Raw genomic sequence first — 23,354 nt, forward strand, 5'->3', positions numbered from 1 at the left:
GGTAACTTTGCCTTATTCACCACTGGGTTGCCAGTCCCACAGCAGTGCCTTTGGAATGAGTGAGTGAGTGGCTAAATGAATGAGCGGGCACCACAGCTAGACCAGAGATTCCGCTAGCCCCAGGACGTGGCCGGCACGAATGATAGCAGCTCCGCATCCGTACGGCTGATGTGTGTGGTAAGCCCTCCTGGAACCCTGTGACACAGCTGCTGTGATCCCAGTTTACAGTATCATAGATCAAGGCTCCCAGAAGAGAGGCGGCTTGCCCAGGATCTTAGGGCCTTTGAGAGGCAGAGCCAGTCTGGGAATCTGTCGGCCTGACTCCAGGGCGCCAACCCCGTGCACTCCGTGCCTCGCACGTCTCCGTCGCAAAGGCAGAGAAGCCACCCTGGGAAGCAGCGTCATCGTAGGCTCCGGGGCAGTGCATGCATTTTGGGAGCAGATTTCCAGGTTCCGAGTGCCGGCCGTGGCGCGGGCGCTCTCCGCCTGGTGGGTGACTTTGCAGCGAGGGCGCCACTGGGCGGCCGCGCCTGATGCTGCGGTTGCCATGGCGACGAGCGCCTCGGCGATTGGTCCAGCGCGGCCGCACTACGTAGCTCCTGGGGCGCGGGGGAGTCTCTGCGCCGGTCCCTCCTCCGGATGCTGCGAGAGCAAAGCGGGTGCGGACACTCCCCCAGCCCTCCCCTCCCCGCGGCGCCCCGCCACCCCGGATGTGCGGGAGGGAAAAAGCCCGAGGTGGTCTCAGGTAGCAGCGAGGCCCACGCCCCCCCGCCCAACCTGGCGACCATGATGACTCGACGTCTTCGCAGGCTGCCAGGCTCGGCGTGAGCCCTGCGTTACCTGGGCCCCCCGTAGCCCGCTGCTGCCACCCCCTGCTCCTGGCCCAGCCTCCGTGGAGCAGCCTGCCACCCCCGGGAATGTGACTCGCCCTCGATTTAATTTCATTCCCTTCCACTTCTCGCCTGAGCATCGCGCTCTTCCAACCACGTTGAGCCTTCACCACTGGAGAGGGAGAGAGAAGGGAAAACTGCCCCCAAACAGGATGGCGTGCAGAAGACGCTATTTGTGAGTATAGGTGGCAGGTTTATGCCTGGGACTCGAGGCCAGAGGGGCCGCAGCCCAGCTTGGAGCTGGAGCGGGGGCTCTGTGCGGGGAGGGGTGGGTTGCCGTGCAGGTGGCTTGCAGAGGGAGGTGGCCTCCAGGCAGAGATGCCAGCATTTGTTCCCTGCAGTGGAGGTGTTTGTCAGTGGTGACGATGAGGAAAGGCTGTTACTCAGCAGGACTCTGTTGAGCTGTAAAATTCCCTGTCTCTGAGGGTACGTAGCACCCCAAATCTACGTACAGGGTCCCCCGACCTGCTGCTACCATTGTGGCGTTTGGTACGGCCCACCTGTGTCCATTTGGAAAATGCTTCTCGTGCCCGGCTCTTCAGTCACCGCTGATGGAAGGTTGGCAGGAAGGTCAGGGTGGGCACAGGGTGCTGTGCCCTCCAGGGACAGGTGAAGGTCCAGCCTGCCCTTGTGAGCAGGGAGCAACAGTGTCCCTCTGTGCCACCTGGGTGTTCTGTGGGCCAGAAGCAAACACCTGTCTGCTGGGCCCCAGGCCAGCGGCAGAGGCTGTGAAAGTCTGCACGGGGCAGTGACATCACAGGTCCGGTTATTTATGGAAAGCCAAGCCTGGGCCTCGTTAAGCCAGCCTTCCTGGGGCGTCACATTAGAATGCCAGCTTCCCTCGCAGCTCGCCGGGGCTCTGCGATGTTCTGTTCTGGGGTGCGCAGCCTTTGGTCTCTGGTCTCACAGGACCCCTCCTCTGGGACCAGAAGCCATAGGGGTTGAGACACAGACCCACGTCCCCTCCTGCCCTAGGTACCTTGCGCAGGCCAGGCCTCTTGGGGCTGTTCAGTGACCTCAGACCTTGTAAGATCAGAAGGCAGAGCTGGACCCTCAGGCTGGGTTCAGTCCCCCGGACTAGAAAGGTGAGGCCTGGAACATTATGTAGGGGGACATCTGGGGGGCACTCCAAGGCCTTGAACCCCCCTATACCATGACAAGGGCCCCTGGAGCCCCTAGTGAAGCAGCACCCACTCCCCTCCATCAGGGGACAGACAGCTCTCTCGCTAACGGAGCGTGAAGGAAAGGAAACATTGCTCCTGCCACTGTGTCAGCCGGCCGGGCGGGAGCCCCTGGGGTCATGAAGGTGGCCTGGGTCTGTGGTTGGCTATGATGTTTATTTGCTTTTTAAGTGGAAAAGCCCACGGGTTGGTTTGTTGATGTGAGCAGAACACGCCAGAGTTCTCCCTCCCTGTGACAAGGCCCCGGCTTTTCTGGGAAACAAATAGTAAATCCTTTCCCGGCATGGAACTTCTGCTCTTGCTGGGAATAGGTCCGAGGCAGCCATCTTTTTTCTGCCACACCTTTGCCTGGGCCCAGGAGCCCGATGTCAGAGAAATTCTCAACGCTCAGGGACTGTTAAACCCCGGGGGAGAGGGGGTATCATCAGGGTGAAATGTGACGTCGGATGTTGCCTGCACTAGGCCCAGTGCCTGGTCTCGGTGGAATCCGCACAGCAGCCTTGGCTGGGCGGACACTAAGACTCCCATTCTAGAGATGGGGAAACTGAGGCTCAGCAAAGCTCCCCAGGAAACTTGGAGTGTCCTGGCCTGAGGGTGGGGGTCTCAGCCCAGGCTCTGCGCTAGAAGCACTGGAGAATTTTCTAAAACTCCCATGCCTCAGTCCCATCCCCAGAGATTCCAGTTTATGCGTCCGGGGAGGGCCCAAGCCTCAGGATCGTTTTAGTTCTCCATGTGACTTTGATGCACAGCTGTGGTTGATGTTCACAGATGCAACCATTTCCCTTGGCATCACTGCCCAATCCTATCCGATCGTGATTTTGCTGAGGACACAGCTACCATACTGATTTCAGTACCCCTCCTGGATACCAGTACAGACTCATTCGGTCTGCCGGGAGCCCAGGAACCTGCATTTTTAACACATGGCCCCTGGAAGGACCCACAGACCACGCCTGTCTCACCTGCTCAACTGGGAGAGGGGCTGGGCTTGTGGGAAGGGCAGCCCGTCGGGCACTCTGGGCCCCCTGCCTCCCTCCTGCGGGTCTCTTCCTGCTGCCCTGGCTTTCAGGTGCCCACAGTCTGGCAACACAGCACCCAGGCCGCCCCCCCCCCCCACGTGCTGCCACCAAACCCAAAGGCACCAGAGACTGCAGAGAGACTGGGGAGGGGGTGGCTGAAGAGGAGGGGCCACACTGCTTTATAGAAAGATTTGGGGACCAGAACCAGGGTTATCCCGCACCTGCCGCTCCAACCTTGTTGTTCCCCGGGCTTTCAGTGTGGGGAGGGCTGGGGAGTTGAGTGTCTCCAGATGCTTAACTTTCAGGACAGCTGGAGACGCCAGCCCAGGACCACCGTAGCCACCATCAGAGCTGCACTACTGGGCTTCGAGGCTTCCCATGCCACTTGCCTCATTGGTTCTCGCCACTGCCATAAAGTGGGGTGTTAATGATCCCATTTTACAGAGGAGGAAACTGAGGCTCAGAAAGGGGTAGCAACTTGACTGAGGTCTCATGGCTGCTTCCTGCCATGCACTTGGTGGTACATCCCTCCCTCAATATGCCGCACAGCAGGCCTGGACACACGTGCTCCAGAAGGAGCCCTGCCAGCGACCCACCCCATCCCTTCCCCGCCTCCCTGTCCTCCAGTCTCTTCCCCTCCACCTTTTGGGCTCCCAAGAGAGCTTTGGAATCTAGACTGCGTAGGCACTGAGAGGAGGCGGGTCCCCACCTGGGAGCTCAGGCACTGATGGAGGTGGCCGAGTGAACGGGAGAAGGGGTGACAGCGGGAGCGGGAGAAGATTTATTAATGAGATGGGGAAATCGTGAGGCCTCCAAGAGTCAGTTCCTTAATCAAATTTGCTAACAACCGAGGCCATTACTGTACTGACAGCTTAATTAATGGTGTCTTAATTAATGTCAGCCCCCTCCCAACAGTAACTACACCTAACACGGGCACGTCACTTCCTGCTACTGGAATGCAGGGAGTCGGGCTGCAGGGAGTTTGCAGTGAGTGTGTGAGACTCTTGGAGCTGCTGGCGGGGAGGGGGCTGAAGTGAGGCGCTCATTTATAATTCATTCATTCATTTGCTCATTCATTCATTCACTCTGCCTGGAGCCACCAAATCTAGATGGCAGATCCCACCCCGACATTCCCCCGCCCCTTCCCTGCCCAGCACTGTCTCCGTCTGGCCTGCCGCTGTGTCCCTACTTGGGGGTTGGTTGGTCCATCTTGGCCACTAGAGTGTCAGCTGCACCAGGGCAGAGAGGTTGACAGTGTGTTAGCTGCTGCATCTCCAGCACCTAGAAAAGCACTGGGCATATAGTAGTTGCTCAGTAAATCTTTGTTGGTTGAATGAATGAGGGATCTTGTGCCAGGCATTGCCCTAAGCAAGGGGGCGCAGAGCCCAGTAAGAAATAGTTTCTGCCTTCTGGCAGCCTGCAGGCCATGAACAGACGGTGTCAGTATAGAGTGCCAAGGGCCGGGACAGGACGATGACCCGGAGGTGGGGAGTGTTCCTGCAACCCACAGCAGGCGTGGAGGGTGAAGGGAGGTTGCCAGGTGGTCAAGGAGGGGAGGGCGCTCCAGGTATGCAAACCTCAGGCCTCAGGTTGCAAGCATTCTGCAGGCGCTAGCTCATTTGACCTTCACAGAGACCCTGGGAAGTGGGGCTGTTGTTATCCCTTTTGTACAGACAGTGCAACTGAGTCACCGAATAACTTGCCCCAGTGAGGGGTAGAGCTGGGCTTGCACGCAGACAGGGCAGCCCCAGAGCCCGGCTCTAGTGCTCTGTGATGTATCGCAGGCTTTTACTCAAAGTGGTCGGGTCTGCCTCCAGCCCCGCACCCCTGAGGGTGAGCAAGGAAGTGAGAGGTGAGACCGGAGATGTGGGCGGGGCCAGGACAGGAGGCGGAGGGGCTCTCCCTGCAGGCAGGGGCCGTGGGCAGCCACGGAGGACTCTGATCTGAGGTGGCGGCCGCAGTTACATCGCTGGACTGTAGAAGGAAGTTGGGGGTAGGGAGGCCGGGCAGGGCTCTCAGCCATCCTTTTCCTGTGCCCATAGCGGGGCACACGCGTCCCTGGAGAGCAACAGCGTCCTCATTCCAGGCCCTCGGCCCTCCGCACCGCCTGGGGCCGTCGGCAGCTGCTGCCCGCAGGTCTGCTCAGGGCCGGCCCGGGAGTCAGGGTGGTCCCCAGGAGGCCCCGGCTCGTGGCCTGCCAGGCAGCCCTGTGGCCCGGGTGAGAGGGACCCGTCCCCTCTCCACCGTGAGGCTGACCTTCACACTCAGTTCCGGTCTGGCCTGGCTGGTGCCCAGGGGTGTGGAGAGGGACCCCCAGCTCGCCCTGAGGGATGCTACCAAGCCGGGACCGGGGTGGGGCTCGTCCTTGCCGCCCGCCCTTGGCAAAGCGCTTTCCTGCAGCATCTCCTGTGGGGCCTGTCCTTCCTCCACAGACCCCAGTCTTCAGCAGTCCCATTCTGTCTGCCCTTGAGGGAAGACGCAGGTACACAGAAGGTGGGCCGACAGCAGGGCCAGTGGGCGGCCAGGCAGAGCCGGGTGACAGACACAGCCCCTGGTGCCTTGTCCCTGATCAGGTTCCTGACCCCCGGCCACGGGGTTCTGCCCCTCCCCGCATGCATGCTCCCCTGGGAACTAGAACGTGGCCACGGCTCCGGCCCTCGTCCAGGGCGCTGAGGGTGCCTTGTCTGGCAGCGGCAGGGAGCCCAGCACCTGGGGCCTGCGGATGACGTTGGTTTTGTCTCCACCTGCAGGGACCTAGGAGGCATTGTGGCCAGGTGCTAAGTGCCCACCAGGCTCACCTTGAGGCTGCTGCTTTCCCCAAAGCCGCTGTCTGCTCCGCACCCCCCCCCCCCGCCCACCTGCTCACTGGCTCTTGTTCTCTGTCTCTCCCTCCACTCACCCCTGCCCCCTTGGTCTCTGAGGCCCTGGCCCTCCCTGGAGCTCACAGAGCAGGGGAAGGATGCTGCGCTCCAGCTCTGCCCCTGCCTTGCTGTGTGACCCTGGGCCAGCCTCTTGCCCTCTCTGGGCCTGTGACCTCATCTGGAACGAGAGCAGCAGGGTCAGCTTTTGATGGTTCTGTTATGCGGACTCACACAGGAGGTGGAGGGGAGAGGGACCAGGGCCTACCAGAAGCAGAAACTGAGTTTCAGACATTCTGGCTCTTTCACACACAGCCCGTCCTGTGTATCACTTGTGGTCCCCGGGGGCGGTCATCATCCACCGGCTCATTCATTCACTCACTCCACGGTGGTTGTCAAGCACCCAGTCTGTGTGCTGGGCCAGGCCCTGCCGCCTGCAGCTGACAGTCTCAAGCGGGGACACTCCTCAAATAGGGCCCCAGAGGCCCACCCCACGCCCATCCTGCCTGCCCTTTCGGGAGAGCCCTTGCTGGTCCCTCTGCCGGGAGGGCCCTTTCTCCCCCTCACCTCAGACGTCGAGATGCGATCACGCCTCTCTCTCGACTCCCCAGGCAAATTGTCTCCTCGCCGAGTTCCCCGTCACTGGTCCTCCCCTTTGCCACAGTGCAGGCCCCTCTGTTGTTCCCAGCCACCTGCTTCTCTGTCTCCCCCACCGTCTGGGACCTTCCCAGGCAAGGCCCTGCCTTTGTTTCCTGGCATCCGTGTAGGCCCTGGCCTGGCAAGACACCAATAACCTTCTTTTTAAAATTGGGGTAAAATACACATAACATAAAATTTACCAGTTTAGCCGTTTTTAAGCGCGCAGTTCGGTGGCCTTAAGCACATTCACACCGTTGTGCGGCCATCACCTCCGTCATCTCCAGAACCTTCTCATCTTCCCAGACTGAAGCTCAGTCCCCACTGAACACGAGCCCCCCTTCCCTGGCCCCAGGCCCCGGGCACCCACCATCCTCCTTTCTGTCTCTATGGATTTGACTGCTCTGGGGACTCATATAAGTGGAATCACGTAGTGTTCTTCTCTCTGTGATTGGCTTATTTCGCTTAGCATAATGTTTTCAAGGTTAATCCACGTTGTAGCCTGTGTCAGGATTTCCTTCCTTCTAAGGCTGAATAATATTCCATTGTGTGTATAGACCACGCTTTGTTGATCCATTTGTCTGTCTGTGGACACCTGTGTTGCTTCCACCTTTTGGCCACTGTGAATAATTGAACATGGGTGTTCAAATATATCCTTGAGACCCTGCTTTCAATTCTTTTATGTATATACCCAGAAGAATTGCTGGATCATATGGTAATTCTATGTTTAACTTTTTTGAGGAACCTCCATACTGTTTTCCACAGCAGTTGCACTCTTACATTCCCACCACCGTTGCACAAGGATTCCAGTTTCTCCACACCTTCGCTCACACTTGCTATTTTGTTGTGTGTTTTTTGTTTGTTTTTGTGATAGCAGTTCTCAGGGTGTGAAGTAGCACCTCATTGTGGTTTGGATTTACCCTTTCTTGAATAAAGGCAGGTGTGAGTGGTGAAGTTCAGCCTCCTTCTCTGCTGATGGGCCGCTCAGCCCCGAGGACCCCTGGCATTGTCTGGGGAGGGCTGGGCCTGCTGGACACTTGCTGGCTGATGCCCCCACTGCCTTGTCCAAGTTTCTGTCCTAGGGGAGGGGAGGGGGGCGTGGGCGTGAGGCTCTGGTCTCCCCACCAGAACCCAGTCCTCCAGGATACAAGTAGCCCAAGGAGTTGGGTCCTTGGGGGTACGTGACACACAGTAGGTGCTCAGAAGTTTTTAATCACACCAATAATACCTGCTTCCATCTTTTTTGGCTGTTCTTTGTTTATTCGTATAATTGAGAGATAATTCATCCACATGGTACAAAAATGTCTGTACACAGTGCAAAGGCGCCTTCCTCCGCTGTCCCTCTGCCCAGAGGCCACCACTGTGTCCAGTTTCTCGGGGTCCTTCTGGGGAAGTTCTGTGCGTCGATGTAAATACTTTATTGTTGAAGTGCCTCAACCACCCAGCCAGTTACACAAAGAGTTTCCAATCGCTGCTTTGCAGTTCTGGATTTGAGGGCCCACTGGGGGGACCTGGTAACCAGCGAGCCCTTGAAGGAGGTGATGTTCTCCCTCTAGCGGGAAGCCCTGACCGGTGGCTGGCAGAGTGGTCTCCATGAAGGAAGCAAAGCTGCGGCAGGAGAGCGGCGGTGGGCGGGTCTGGTCCTGGGGCATCCGAGGATAAGATCACACCAGGCCTCCCAGCAGCCTGTTTGTCCTGGGCTGGCTGTCGGTCCAGATCCGTTCTGCTGGCACATTTATTAGCTTCTGTTCAGCGCTGGGCATGGACTGCATCCTGGGGGCCAGCGACCCCTGCCCAGAGGACACAGACACAGGTGGAGTTGCCAGTGCGGGGTTAGAGAGTGTGCTAGGGGCTTTCAGCAGGGGCCGCCGGGCACGTGGGCGGCATTCAGGGTGGATGCAAGGAGAGGTGTCTGGTTGGTGGAGCCCGGGGAGCCCATTCCCTAGGGTGTAGGGGGCAGCCCTGCACAGCCGAGACCTGCGAATGTCTCCCCAGATCCTCATGAAAGTGAAAATCCGCGCGTGGTTATCTGAACCTGCGCCTCACTCCACATGACACCTAAACCACTAAACACATTTCTCGTGATTGTCAGTACCTTGACCTTTCCAGGAATGCGGCTGCTGTCCTCACAGTCAGGGGAAGATCAGACTCTGATATGTTCAGAGCTCTGCCAAGAGCTGTCACCACTGAGAGCATCACGGCACCGAGGGCGGCGTCCCTCGTGGCACCCGAGTGGCGAGCAAACCCCTGTACCCGCCTGGGTGTGTAGCCGCTGTCACCTAGAGGGGCGGGCGACTGACTGCCTCCCTGTGTGCCCACCACTAATACGCAGGTCACTTCATTATAAAGTGCTTTCCTGTTTTTCTCTCTGTATTGTTACAACTAGGGCATTCTGTTGATTTTTGTTTTAAAATATGTGTGTAGATAGATCATATGATTCATGAACTTCATTTTAGACCAGAGAAAGGGTAGCACAAGTTGGAGCTATGAAGACGGGGGATTGGACGATGGGTCTTTGCGGTGACGGAACTATTGCGCGTCTTGACGTGAACATGCGCATAGAACCACGTGGAACTAAGCCCTCCCTCCGCTACAGAGACACACGAGTAGGCATGAAACAGGAAATCTGTCCAGGATGGTGGCTGGTACTGTCAGCATTGTGCTGGTTATGTTGTCCTGTAGTTTTGCAGGACGTTGGGGGAAACAGGGTAAAGTATAGACAGGATCTCTCTGTATTATTTTTAACAACTATAAGTGAATCTACAGTTATCTCAAAATTAAAAGTTTAATTGGAGAAAAAAGGCCTGGGGCAGGTGTTGGGTCTGATGACTGGACCCTTGGTGACTGTGGGACAGGAAGGCTAGCGACCACGCCACACCCTGTCTCAGTGCCTCCATGGGAGGCCTGTGTGGTCACAAGCCTTCTCCCCAAGGCTGAACCCCACCAGGGCACTGGGACCAGACTCCTCCCTTTAGTTGCCAGCTGGGGCCTGGCCAGTCCCTGGCACCCAGTTTGAGACCTTGGAGCAGGGTCTGGCAGAGCTGGGACCCAGGCTCCCTGGCCCCCACCCCGAGCTACCCTCGGCCGGGCGGCCTGCTCCCTGGACCTGCGGGACTGCCCTGCTGCCCAGCGCCGTCAGCACAGCGGTAGTGCGGGCAGCTGGCTCTCCCGCCCTCGGTCCCCACGTCCCTCCCCCACCCAGCAGCAGGAGCTGGGACAGACGCAGACTGACCGTTCCTTCGAGTGCCATTTTGAAGACTAAAATTAATGCAGCCGACTAAAACTGAAAGGTTAAAGCAAGCGCGTGTTCTTGATGGGTCTGTCCTCCTGCACGTTGACCGTTCAGTGGCTCGGCTTCTGGCAGAGGGACTCGTCACGAGTTGCAGGGCAGCCGGGACGAGGCCGGCGAGGCTGCGGGCAGCAGGGTCCAAGCCAGCCCGCGAGTGGTGCCGGCTCGGGGCCCGGCCCACCCTTACCTCGGGACCAGGCTCACTGGACAGACCTAGAAGGGGACCCTGGCCTTCCCTCCAGTTTATCTGATTTCCAGGGGATGAGCTGGGGACCTGAGGGCTCCAGGAGCCCGAGATGCCCCCTGCTCCCCGTTCCCGGGAGTGCATGACCCCGGAGGAGTCCCCGTGAGAGGGTCCCATCGGAGCACCCCCGGGCTCCTCGGGCGGCGGTCAGAGTGTGGCTAATTTCATTCCTCATCAGGCTGGTCCCGGCATCTGTTTGGAATGGTTAACAAGGGAAGCAATACGTTTTTAATCAGTGCGGCTCTCCCTGGAATCATCAGGCCGGCTCTCGAAGGCCTCACCAGGCCAAGATAACACAAGTGTCTTCTCACATTTGCTCTGTTATCAATTCCGGCCCTACCTAGTCCAGGGGGCATGGCCACAGGCGCCCTGGCCTCCCTCAGATCCCTCATCCTTGGTCGGGCTTTAGTCCCTGACCATCTCCGGGGTTGCTGAGCGATTTTGGTACCTCGGACGAGCTCCCCGAAACCGGCTGGGCCGAGCAGAAGTGGGCGCTGAGGTATCGGGGTGATCAGGGCCTTTTCCCGTTACCACCCCCTGCCTCAGTAGCTACTCGGATGGAATCCCTTATCTGCTGCCCAGTGGCTATGTGACTTGAGGCAGATGACTTAACCTCTCTGAACCTCAGGTTTCCTTTCAGTACGATGGGGCCAATAATTGAAACTTTGCGGGATGGCCTTAAGGATTCAGTGACCCACATGATGGGTCTGTAACTTATAAATATCCTTGTCACCTTCCTCTCCTGGACTCTCACTGCACAGGGATAGACTTGGGGACAGGCTGGGACTTCAGAAACACAGACCTGGGAAGGGGAAGGAAGCCCGGCTGGGGCGGAGGGAGTGTATCAACCAGAACTCTCTGGGTTGCAAGGGACAGAAACTCTAGTCGGAAGTGATTTTAATGGTCACTGTTGGCGAATGGCCCAGGGCTCAGGCTTCGGCGTGGCTGGGTCTGGGGGCTCCAGCGCTCTTTTTGCCATGTCCTGCTTGCCTCCTGCCTGGGATGTGTTCCCACGTGGGGGCTCTGGTCCCCTCAGGACCCCTCACCTCCTGCTGGTGAGCCCTGGGGTTCGTGGTCATTCCTGAGACCACATCCATGGCCCGAGAAGGCCGTGTGCTGATTCGCCAGCCCTGGAGCTGGGCGGACGGGGTCAGCTCCACCTGAGCCACTGCCCTGCGCGTTTCGGAGGGGGTTCAAATGTGTGTTTATTGGGGAGGGGGCAGTAAACTGAGGCTGGAGATGGTGCACCGGGTATGCTTCGAGTTAGAGGGCAGCATGCCGAGCTGGCAGGCTCAACTCAGCGCTGGGCGGACGCCCACAGCCAGGCGCCAGGGAGGCAAGCCCTCGGCTGGGTGGCTGGGCCCTGGCCCCGGAGCAGAACCTGGAGTCATTGCCCCGAGTTCCAGGGGCTCTGTGGCTGGGAGGGGAGGGCTTTGTGGCTGCGTGTGTTGGGTAAGCCCGCGGGGCCCCTAACGCGAGGAATCTGGCTGACCCTCCCACCCCGCACCCAGGCTCTCCTATCTCCCTCTTTCTTAGCCAGCTGGGACCTATTAACAAGAATCTTTTTTCTTGTTATTTCATCTTCCCTCTTTTCCCAGTGGTATATACTAAAAATTTTTTAAAAGCTGCCTGGGGAACTTTGTGTTACCCAAGAAAACTCATCACTTTTTTCAGAATGACCTCACACCCTTTTCACCAGCACCTCCGGAGGGGACTCCCTTCCTGGCTGTGCCGAGCCTCCCCCTTGGGGGCAGGCGTGCCCTGCTGCCGGCTGCGGGTCTCACGTCCCCATCTGTAAAATGGGCCATTCCCGGCCCCTGAGGTGACCGCAGACAGCACGTGGGTGCTCAGGCGGGAGCAGCCTCTCAGCCAGGGCAGGGGCGATGATGCCTGGGATCCTGCAGCTGTAGGAAAGAGCACCCTCACGTTTGTCCACCGCACTTCCCAGTTTACAGAGTGCCCTGAAGGCAGAGCAGGGCTCAGCTCCAGACCTCCCAGGCAGGAGCTGGGTCCTGGGCTCAGCCCCTTGGTGCCCCTCCCTTCTGGCCTCAGGAGCCTCCCAACCCCAGAGTCCTGGGCAGGCCCCACCCTCCAGCAGCCCTGCCTCTATCTGGTCCTTGTTCCACACACACGCCCTTGGCCTCGCATTAGCCCTTGGACAGGTGTCCCGGCTCAGGAGCCCCAGGTCCAGAAGGGACGTGATACCGGAGAAGGCAGGGCTCTCCCTGGGGTGGCCCGGTGGAAAGCCAGGGCGCAGAGTCGGGCTTGGGGACAGCAGGGCTGCTCACCCTCGCCTAGGGCCACGTCTGTCTCTCTGACATCAGGTTGCGGGGTCTCCGTTCCCTGCCCCCTCCGCCTCCCCACCCCCTTGCTCCCTCCTGTGCCCACATGCCTGGCTTCTGTCCACTGCCCGCCTCTGTCCTTTCAATCCCAGCTTTCCCACCAGACTGCCGCCTGCCTGCGTCCACCGGGCCTGCCGCTGGGTGCCCACTCCTGGAGCAGCACCCGGGGACAGTTGCTGCGCCACAGGTCTCCCTATACCGCCTGAGGGTGGAGCCTCTGGGGGGGGGGGCACGGAGGGGGTGGCCCCTGAGCTGGGCCCTCTGGCCTGGAGCAGCTGCAGTGTCAGTGAGTGAAGGATGCCCCACGCTGTTGGCTTCAGCCTGAAGTTTATTTTCTCTCTTCCTTTTATCCAGCCCCGCCACGGGATGATGGGAAAACATGGAGGTGTCTGATGGGGGGGCCCAGGCAGCTGACGGAGCAGAGTGACAGGGGTGCATGCTGCAGGTCGGCCTGAGGCCGGGGGGCGGCAGGGAGAGGAAGGCATCAAAGGCATGCAGACCACCGTGCCCAGGGGTCTGGCTCAGAGGTCTGGGTGGGTGGCAGTGCCATCACCAAGATGGGCCCCCCGGTGCAGGGAGATGCCTGTTGGGGGCCAAGGAGGGGCCGGGGAGCACCAGCTTGGTGTGCCTCTAGATTGGGGGGGCAGGTCAGAGGCTGGGATGCCCCCACTCTCATGCCCCAGTGAGGACGCTGCTTCTCCATCCACCCACTCTGCCCTGCACCCCGGGGCTCAGCTCTGCCCAGCTGGCCAAGGGTACATCCTCCCCTCTGCTGTAGCCGCCAGCCACCCCGTGGGCCGAGGGCACCCAAGGCCTTCTGCCCGGGCTCAGCCATCTGCCAGGAGGACAGTCTGCGTCCTGAGCAGAGGCCAGACGCGTGGGGTACAGCGCACGCTGTGATGGCATCTTGCTGCCCCTGAAACAGACGCCCTCGCCCGTGGCCTCCAGGCTGAGTTCTCTACCTCCTCGTGAACAGAGGGGGTGGGTTAGGGCTCCCTCTGTACCCAGGGACCACCACAGCCGTGGACCCAGGGGCTGATGGTCCCCAAGGCTCCGCCTCCAGGCCCCTCTGCAGCCCTCGAGAAAGTGTCCCCCCACAGAGCTGGGGTCGGCCTCCTGCTGCTGCAGGCTGAGGTCCCCCAGCAGCTGTGCAAACCCAGCTCCCGTCCCTTCCCTCCTGCCCCACCCACTCCCCAGTCCCCACGCCCTGCAGTCAAAGAGGCACCCAGGAGCCCTCACTTGCTGAGACTGGGGATGAGCCCCTTGCCAGCTCTGCACCCAGCTTGCTCCTCTGCAGGGCCTCCAGGAGACACCAACCCCTCAGGGGACCTCCAGCGGCTGGGTCATGGAAGTGCAGGGCGTGTGAGAGATGCCACGGGGGCGTGGCCACAGGAACCACATGGGAGACAATCTGCTGGGACAAACGTTCCGTCTGCGCCCGAGTCGGGCCAGGCCCACATCCCGGTAAGCCTGGAAGGGGTTAGCGCCGTCCCCCGGTGCACGGCCTGCCGCACTTTTCGGTAAACCCTGAGAGAGATGGTGACGCAGAGCAGCAACGGGGCCATGTGGACGGCACGGCCACGGTGCCAGCATGGAGGAGGCTGAGCCGGGAGACCGTGAGGCCTGTGAAGACCACTGCTAAAACAAAACAAAACTCCTGAATAGAGAATAGGGTGTTTGCGAGGACAGAAGCCAGGCGGTGCCTGGCGCTCAGCACAGCGGCCTCATTGCTCTCGAGCACCCCAGCCTCGGTTTCCCCTTGAAGTTTCCCCAGAAGCCCCCAGCTCCAGGGAGTTCTGGAACTATTCCATGTTGTTTTTAACTTTCATTCAACTAAAGGGAATTAACACACCCGGTTTGCATGGAAAGACCTTGGCGGATTTTCCTTGACTGTGGTTGTTGAGTGCAGGGCCTGGGGCACATCCCAGCTGGACTCTTGCTTGCGTGTGACCCCGAGACCAGGCCCGAGGACGGGGGAGGTGCTTCCAGCCGCCCGCAGGAGGGCCTGCACGCGCATACGTGCCTACAGTCGTGTGTGCACGTGTGCTGTGCGAGCATGTGCACGTGTGATGGTTCAGAGGTCTCTTGTTTTTTTCATTGAAATATAGTTGATTTACAATGTTGTGAGAGTTTCAGATGTAAGTTAAGAGGTGTCTTGTATGCGTATTTGTCCGACCGTGTGAGGTCAGCATGGATCCGAAAGCGTGTTGGTGGTTGGGATGCCGTCCGGCGGGCCCCAGGTCAGACCTGGAAGGGGAGGCGGCTGGGCGGAGCCCACCGTGCCCTTGCCAGCATTCCAGGTCAGGGGCGCTGAGCAGGCAGGGTCCCTCAACCTCGCCCTGCCACAGAGGATGGCTGCCCTTCACCCAGCCCCTGGAGGGGCCGTGGAGGCAGGGCCCCGTCCTTGTGTCTGCGTTAGGAATTTCTGTGGCAAGGCACAAGAAGCTCGTGGTGGGACTCCCTGGGGGACAGGGGGACCTTGGTGGACGTGGTACCTTTCGGAGGGCGACTTTCCCCTGGATATCTTTTTTATTGTACTTATGAACTATGAGAGTGCATTAGCTATTTAAAAATTAAATTTGTCAAGTCTGTAGGTTGCTGGTTTTGGGTGAATTGGCTTGTTTTCTGGATATCTGAGGGATGCCCCCCCCCCAAGGAAGGGATGCTGTCAGGAAACATGAGCCTGAGCACATCCCTCACCCTCAGGGTGAGTGGGGTCAGGACATCCTGGTTGGGGGTCAGCTGCCTGGATGACTGTGGACAGTGGGGACTCTGGAGCAGAGGGCAGGGGACCCAGGTCAGGAGCTGGTGTGGCCGCTTGCCAGCTGGGATCCTCGGGCAGGTCTCAGTCCCTCTGAGCCTCGGTTTCCTCATCTGTAAAATGGGGTTACGAAACTCCAGCTCCCCAGGCAGGCTTGAGGGTAAAATAAGATCATGTTGGCATCTGAAGAGAGTTCCAGCATGGTCGGACCCCCTCCCGGCTGGGCTGGACTGAGGCATCTGTGCTCCCTGCCCATCAGCGAACCAGGTCCAAGAGAGACAGGATGTGGCTCCCAGACACGGCACCCGAGGGCCCTGGCCACAGGCCCGGCCAGGCTCCTGGCCGAGTGGGAAGGCCTCAGCCCTACTCCCAGCAGCAGGAGAGGCAGGACACGCCCTGGCCGGTGGCCCTGCACCCTCGGCCGCTGCTCTGCCTCAAGAAGAGAATCCTGGTGGGAGCTTCGGGGTCACAGAAGAAGCTGGGATGCTGGGTGCTGGGGTCTCGGGGGTGCTTCTCGGCAGGTGGGAGCAGCCAGGGAGGCTCCCTCGCCAAGCCAGGCCCCCCTGTGCCCCTCCCTGTCCCACTCCGGGACCCTCCCCTTGAACACACTCAGACCCTGCCCTGGCTGACCCCCTGCACGCTGCCCCCGCTGAGCCGAGGTCTGGGCTGAGTCACTGTGTCCGAAGGGAGCCCCGCCCTTGCCCCGCACTGGCTCACACACCTGGTCGGAGAGACCCAGCTGGGGTGCGCCCCTCCCTCCATGGGCAGCCATGCATCTTACTCGCAGTGTTTCTCCCTGTGATCTGATGATGCCTCAGTTTCCTCATCTGTAAAGTGGGCTCCTTGTTAGGGTGACATGAGTGAGGATGATGCTCTCAGAGAGCTGGGCACAAGGCGGGGGCTGTGTGGAGGGGCGATGAACAAATCCTTGTCCCAAGTGGCCTGAGACACCCCACCATTACCCCCTAATTATCCCTTCTCTAGACAAACCTCCTTGTGGTGCAGATGAGGCCCAGAGGGGGATTTGGTACCCCCCGCCCCAGGTCTCACCCCAGGGCCGCTGCCCGCCGCCCTAGCTCTCTCTCCACACCTCTGTCCGGAAGCGGGGGCCCTGGGCAGAGACACCCCCTCCCCCCGCAGCGGAGACTTTTCCAGACTCGGGCTGAGCTCCTGGGCAGGGCAGCCTGGCAGGACGGAGGGGCGTGGAGGCCAGCCCGGGGACAGTCACTCACTGTGCCTGCAGGCAGGGCTGTCTGGGGCCCAGAGCCAGGACAGGAAGGCCGGGTGGGTGGGCAGGGCCCCTGTGGCTTTCTCAGAGGCAGGCCCAGGGCAGGCGTTGGGGGCCTGGGCGAGACAGCTAGACGTGGGGGAGGGGAGCCAGCAGGGCAGCTCCTCAGGTCGGTCTGGTTTACGAGGCGCCCCCTGTCCGTCTGTCCGTCCGCTCTCGGGAGCCGCACCGGAGTCTCCAAGGCAAGAGGCGGCCCCATTCCACAGACGAGCCCAAGTCTGAGGCAGACCAGAGCGGGGCACCCGGCAGGTGACATGAGACAGCAGTCTCGGCCCTCGGGGATAATGGGACGAGACCTCGGGGCAGCCTGGCCACCTCCTACCTTCTCTGTGTCCCTGCTTCCAGAGCCCCAGAGGAGAAGGGGGACAGCGACACACAGGGCAGCAGCGAGGGGTGAGCCCACCCCGGACAGGCGCTCTGTCTGGGGTTGGCTGGGGGCTCAGGAGCAGGGGTGCTCAGGCTCTGCCCCAGACAGAAACTTCGGGAGCCCTGGGGATGGCCAGGCACCCCCATCACTGCCCTAAGAGCACTGGTCCAGCCTACTGGGTCTGCATCCATGTGTACCCAGAGCCGTGAAAACATCACTCCCCTTGACCCAGAAATCCCAGGAATGGGTTCTAGAGGCACATCCGCTGCCTGCACAGAGACCTCACTGACAGGACAGCCCAGCAGCCAAGGATGGGGAGAGACACACCAGGCCTGACCCCGATGCGGGCATTGGGGAGTGCACCCAGGGTTCCGGGCCGCTTCCAAAGGGTGACGCAGAGGAATGTTTGACGACCTAAAAACACGGAGAAGTGTTAAGTGAGCGGGGATTGCGGGCCACAGAACAGAATGTACTTTTGTGCAACCACAACACACATAGGCCCAGTCCCCGTCCCGGGCACACATTTAGAGAGGCCTCAGACAACAACACCGGCAAATCCCCAGGGAGCTGGGAAGGCGGGTTACTTTATTTTCCTTGTTGTGCTCTGTTGTTATTTTCCATAGCTGACGCAGTGGCTATGTATTATTTGGTAAAAGGGAGGCGTGCGGCCTCCCCTGCCCCTCTGGAAATGGGGCTAAATCCACAAATAACTCCAACCCAGGGCCCATGAGAGTCTGGAGCCGCCCTGCCCCACGTCCCTCCCAGGCCATGCCCTCACCCACTGCTCCCTGCCAGCCAGCCCACTCAGGCCCCTGTGGGCTTTGAGCAGACTCCCTTGGCCGAGGGCTACGTGGAGAGCCCGCCCTCTGCCCATCCTGACCCTCTCTCTATTTTCTCCCTATTTCTTCTCAGGAACAAACAGAGTCACCCTCTGGCCTGAGCACAATGGCTCAGAGCCACCTTTGGCAGTCTGGAACCCGCCCTAGGGCCCTTCCAGAAAGCACAGTGTGCCAGGAAGAATTCTTTCACCAGTGAACATGTTCTTTTTAAAACTGACAGAACTGGGACTTACCTGGTGGTCCAGTGGCTAAGACTCCATGCTCCCAATGCAGGGACCCCGGGTTTGATCCCTGGTCGGGGAACTAGATCCCACGTGCAGCAACTAAGACCCAGCGCAGCCAAATAAATAAATAATTTTTAAAAATAGAAAGTAAAACTGACAGAACTTTCTAGGCTCGGAGGGCCCTAGAGGTTTAGCTGGTTCCATGTTAGACCCATCTGGGCAGCTTTTAAAAATGAAGGTGCACCTTTGTTTCACAGAACAAGATAGGCAGGTGGCAGATAAACACATGAAATGATGGTCAGCGTTGTAAGCTGTTAGGGAAACTTGAACTAAAACCACAGTGAGGTTTCACTGCATGTCCATCAGAACGGCTGGAAGTGAAAGTAGGGGCAACACGAAACACTGGCCAAGATGCAGAGAAACTGGATCCCTCTTGCATTGTTGCTAGGAATGTACAAGGGTACAGCCACTCTAGAAGACAGTTTGGTGGGGGGTTTTCAGAGTAAGTGTACTCTTACCAGACAACCTGGCTGTGGCACTCCTGGGCATTTGTTCCAGAGAAGGGAAGACTTACGTTCACACAAAAACCTGTAGGAGAAGGTTCATAGCAGTTCTATCCCTGACAATCCCCCCGCCTGGAACCTGCCCAGATGTCCTTCCCAGGGGGGGTGGATTAAAAAAACCGTGGTACGGCCATGCTGTGGAATATTACCCAGCGGTAAAAAGGAAGGGACTGTTGATACGTGAACAGCTTGAATAAGCCTCCAGGGAATTATGGTGAGTGAAAAAAGCCAGTCTTAAAAACTTATATCCTGTACGATTCAGTTTGTATAACATTCTGAAATGACAAAATGATGGACAGATTGGTGGCTGTTGGGAGTGAAGGATTGGGGGAGAAGTGGGTGTGGCTCTGGAGGGAGGGGTGGCATGCGAGTGCCATGTGATAGACCGTCTTGGAACTCGATCGTGGGGGGTCACAGAAAGCTACACATCTGGTGAAATTGCATAGATACACACACATGCACGCACGCATGCACGCAACTTCAAAAGATGACTACTGATCACAAAAAAACAGACTTCTCAAGTTAATGATTTTAGTGCTTTTCTGTGTATGGGAAGATGCAAGAGTCTGGGCTCATTGAAATTACCCTTCAATATGCATCTTAACTCTCTAGGGCCGGTCTCCTCTTTTTCTCCATCCTGAATCCCCTCAGGGCGCACTGTCAGGTCAGCTGCAGTGGCCGATGGCTTGATGGTGGGCAACATTTTTTTGTGCACAATGTTATCACTGGGGGAGGCTGGGGGAGGGTTGCATGGGTCCTCCCTGTACATTTTATTTTGCAACTTACTGTGAATGTGTGGTTATTTCAAAGTGAAGAGTTAAAAAACAAAAACAAACAAACAAAAAAAAACACCCAAGGTGCAGGAGCACAGCCCTCAGAGGTTCTGACTCATCCGTCGGGGTTTGGACCCAGGCGTCAGTACATCTGTATTTCTTAGAAGCGTCCATGTGTCTACCGCACGGCCAGGGATGGAAGCACTGCCGCTCCCTCATTCAGCAGAGGGAAACTGAGGCCAGAGAGGAGAAGGGGTTTTCCCAAGCCCACACAGCTGCTGGGAAGGCACCCGGGAAGCCCTGGTTGTTTTTTTTAATGTAAATTTTAATTGAAATCCGGTGTACAGCTTGTTGAATCGTCACAAGCTGAACACAGTCACGTAACTGGCACCTAGACCCCCAAGCAGAAGCTGACCAGCCCCCCAGGAGCCCCCTCGGGCCCTGCCAGTCATAGCCGTCGTCCGCATCCAGGGGACCCTCTCTTGACTCACAGCGCAGAGCCGTCTTTCCCCTCCTTGAGCTTTGTAGGTGGCCGGCCGCCGTTTGGAGCCATGCCAGGGAGTAGGACTGGAGCAGCCCGCTTACTCTGAGTGGGAAGGAAGTGGCCTCCCCAGGAACCCGGTCACGTAGGGCTGGGGACAGGGGCTTCAGGAGGGACTGTCCCCAGGGCAGTCGCCTTGTCCAGGGTGGCCGGAAGGGGCTGTTTCCCCGGAGCCTGCATTGGAGGCGGGAGGAGGGCTGGAGCCCTGCCCAGTTGACCCAGAGTGCCGCGTCCGCGAGCCTGGTCCAGGGGCCTCCAGAGATGCTGGGGGAGGAGCGGCAGCCCAGCAGAGCAGACAGAGCTCTGGACGTGGGACCACCACACCTCAGTAAGAGACCATGGGACTTCCCTGGTGGTGCAGTGGTTGAGAGTCCGCCTGCCGATGCAGGGGACATGGGTTCGTGCCCCGGTCCGGGAAGATCCCACATGCCGCGGAGAGGCTGGGCCCGTGAGCCATGGCCGCTGAGCCTGCGCGTCCGGAGCCTGTGCTCCGCAACGGGAGAGGTCACAGCAGTGAGAGGCCTGCGTACAGTAAAAAAATAAATAAATAAAAGAGACCATGGTACTGCGCGGTCGCCACTCAGAGCCCGTTTCCCCTGTAAATGAGGATTTTAGATATGTGGGTAAAACAAACATCTATTAATATAGAATTGGTGTGTTAATACAACACATTAAGATCATTCGTATACTGTCCATATCACACCTTCATATAATACATAATATGCTCCTGTTTTGAGTTCTATACTGGTCGTAGCTGGATTTATGGAATACTGACTCTGTGCCTGGCGCTCTTCTAAGTGCTTTAAATGTATTAACCTATTTAATCTTCCTAAGACACACAATAAAAGAGGACCCTAAACTGAGGCACAGAGAGGTTCATTAACTTGCCCAAGGTCACACAGCTAGTGTGTGGCAAAGCTGGGATCTGAACCCCGGCCCTCTTGGCTCTAGAATTCACGTTGTAACCTCTAGTCTCTAACATCTCACTAAACGTTATTGGATGTAATCATACAATAGCATGTGATACCGCAGACACACCTGCTCTACACCTTCTGGTATACAAGGCGCTTCTGCTCCGTGGGCCGCGCCTCACCTTTCTCACAGTGACTGTGTGAGGTGGAGCTGTTACCACCGCCCCGCATTCCAAATGGGGAGGCTGAGGCAAAGAGGCACTCCGGCATGTCCCAGGCCATTGGTTTCCAATCCAGGCGCTGGGCCGTGCCCCCCCTGTTGGCAGCTGGGCTGAGCGGGGAAGGAGGGTGACGGGCAGAGTGGGCCTCAGTCTGTGGCCAGCAAGGCTGCGTGGACCTGGTAGGGCACAGGACAGAGGTTGGGTCCCCATTCAGAGCCAGTCCCAGCTGGGCTGTCAGGGTCCGCAGCACACTGAGAGGGGGACTGCCGAGGGGTTCAGGCCACCGAGGGGTTCCCCGGGATGGGCGGGACATGGGTGGGGAGGAATGGGGAGCCCAGGCAGGGACCACCACTTGTCACAGGGTTTAGAGCTGGGCCACAGCAGGCCAGGTCAGCCTTGCACGTCTGGGAGGGTCCCCGTCTGCACGTGTGTGCCTTGTGGACACTACTGCCTGGGGGGGAATTATTGTGCACCCTTCCGTATCTTGGACCCGAGTGTCACAATGTGGTGGGGTGTCCCCGTGCCTCCCTCACAGGCTGTGCTGACAACCAAATGAGGTGACACTGGTCAACTGTTAATACCAATGCCTAGTCTATAGGAACTGCTCAAAAAATATTCACTGTCATTAAAGGAGTGGGAGAGGGATGAAGCGGGGAGGGAAGGAGGGAGTGAGGAAAAAAGGAAGGAAGGAAGGGGTCTGATTAGGGGGATAAAGTAGGCAAAGAAGTCTGCACAAAGGAATTGACCTTTGAGCAGGGTTTTGGAGGGTGAATAGGAGTTTGCTACAGGATGGAAAGGCAGGGAATGGAGTGGTGTTCCATGTACAGGGAGCCCCTGGGCCGCATGGTCAGCCTTTGTAAAGGGGGTTCATGATTCCATGTGCCTCGTGAGGTTCACGCAGGGGTTAGGAGAGGAAGCATTTGGAGAAAGAACCTAGCACTCACTAGGTGGACTGGCTGCAGCAGGACGAGATGGTGCTGTGTTATCACGATGTAGTCAGAGCAGGACTGGAGCTGGGGAGGGCAGCCCTGGGCCTGGGCAGAGTGCCCTCCAGGAACCCCAGCACCATTGGCTGTGTCCCTGTCACATCACATTGGTGTTACCTCGCATGGCATGTCCATGTCTGAGCAGCCAGCTGGGGGATTGTCCAGACTTGGGGCTTCCAGGAGGCCAGGTTTCCTCACCTCTCCCAGCACAGGTCCCAGCACGGTTCCTGGCCTGGGAGGGAGGGAAGGCCTGTCTTGCCAGCCCCGCCCTCTCCATCCTCGAAAGCCGCTGTCCACCCCAGAGTGGGCACAGGGCAGTGACAGTCCAGCAAAGTGCCTCGAGGGCATCCTGACATCATCCCTCATGTCCTCTGTTCTTTGTGATCCCCAGCCAGGCCTGCTGACACACAGGCAGAGGTGCTGAGCCGATGGTGTGTGGCGCCAAGTGGGCTCTGGCTCCAGGGGAGGGGGGAGCCGTCTGTAGCCTCTTCAGCTGACGCTGGAGAAATGGGGTGTGCCTGAGGCAGGTTCTGGGGCATCCCATCTGCTGCACGTGGGGTCCGGCAACCAACGATGCTTCAGCCGGACAGGAAGTAGCAGAATCACAGGTCAGTGCGGGGATGTGGAAGGAGGGTCAGGGAGCGAGGCCGAAGCTCAGATGACCCGTGGTGGGCTCCCAGCGGTGGCCCAGAAGGGCGAGGCCCACGGTGCCAAGGTCAGGCCCACTCGGAGCAGGTGCCCTGGACTTCTGGGTGTTGGGTGGGGAGAGGCATGCGGGGCACCCCCAGCGGAGGGCTGTGGCCCACGTGGGAAGCAGCGTGGCATCGGAGGAGAGGTGTGTAGCCCAATGACACGGCCTCCAGGGGCGTGTCCTGTGTCACAGCAGCGGCTGCCCAGGAGGGCAGGGACGGGGTGTGCCGGGGAGCTGGGCCCCCGCCTCGTGGAAGGCACCCCGGGCCCGAAGGCCCGGTCACCGGGCATGGCGCCAAGCAGAGCCGGCAGAGGCTCGTGTTTCTCGACATCATTTCAGATCAGTTATTTGCCCACAGGAGCTTTGTACTCGCGTTTCTGTTTTACAAATGAGGACTTTGAGCAGAGAGGCACTTGTACCAAATGCGCGTGGCTGGTCGGGGGTGGGGTGGGATCTGACCCCAGGTGGGCTGGCTCGCAGCCCAGACCCACAGCAGGACCCCGAGCCTCTCTGCCAGGGCTCCCGGCATGGGGGTGTTGGCCCCTGCCCATGGTCCGGGCCTCTTTGGGGAGGACATGCTGGTCTCAGGCAAACACACCGAGTCTCCGTGCCACCCAGGCTGTACAGCAGGGGACCCACAGCACTTACCTGCTCGGAGCCTGTTTCCTCACGGGCGTCTGTGGGGCCTCAGCAGGGCCCCCCCACTCTGACTGCCCTCCCCACCTCTGACCAG

General features: G+C 59.0%; 1 protein-coding gene across 1 annotated transcript in view; it reads left to right on the forward strand.

Moving 5' to 3' along the window:
• The first annotated feature begins 728 nt into the window (after positions 1-728).
• The window catches only part of IQSEC1 (IQ motif and Sec7 domain 1), a 158,760-nt gene continuing 136,134 nt past the window's right edge, over positions 729-23,354 (forward strand). Inside the window, exon 1 of the mRNA XM_029242081.1 lies at positions 729-1,065. Coding sequence (XP_029097914.1) covers positions 1,043-1,065 — 23 coding nt within the window. The 5' untranslated portion in view covers positions 729-1,042. The remainder of the gene's footprint in view (positions 1,066-23,354) is intronic.

Source organism: Monodon monoceros, unplaced genomic scaffold, assembly GCF_005190385.1.
Source record: "Monodon monoceros isolate NGI ecotype Baffin Bay Population unplaced genomic scaffold, NGI_Narwhal_1 Super_Scaffold_3, whole genome shotgun sequence".
Taxonomy (NCBI): domain Eukaryota; kingdom Metazoa; phylum Chordata; class Mammalia; order Artiodactyla; family Monodontidae; genus Monodon; species Monodon monoceros.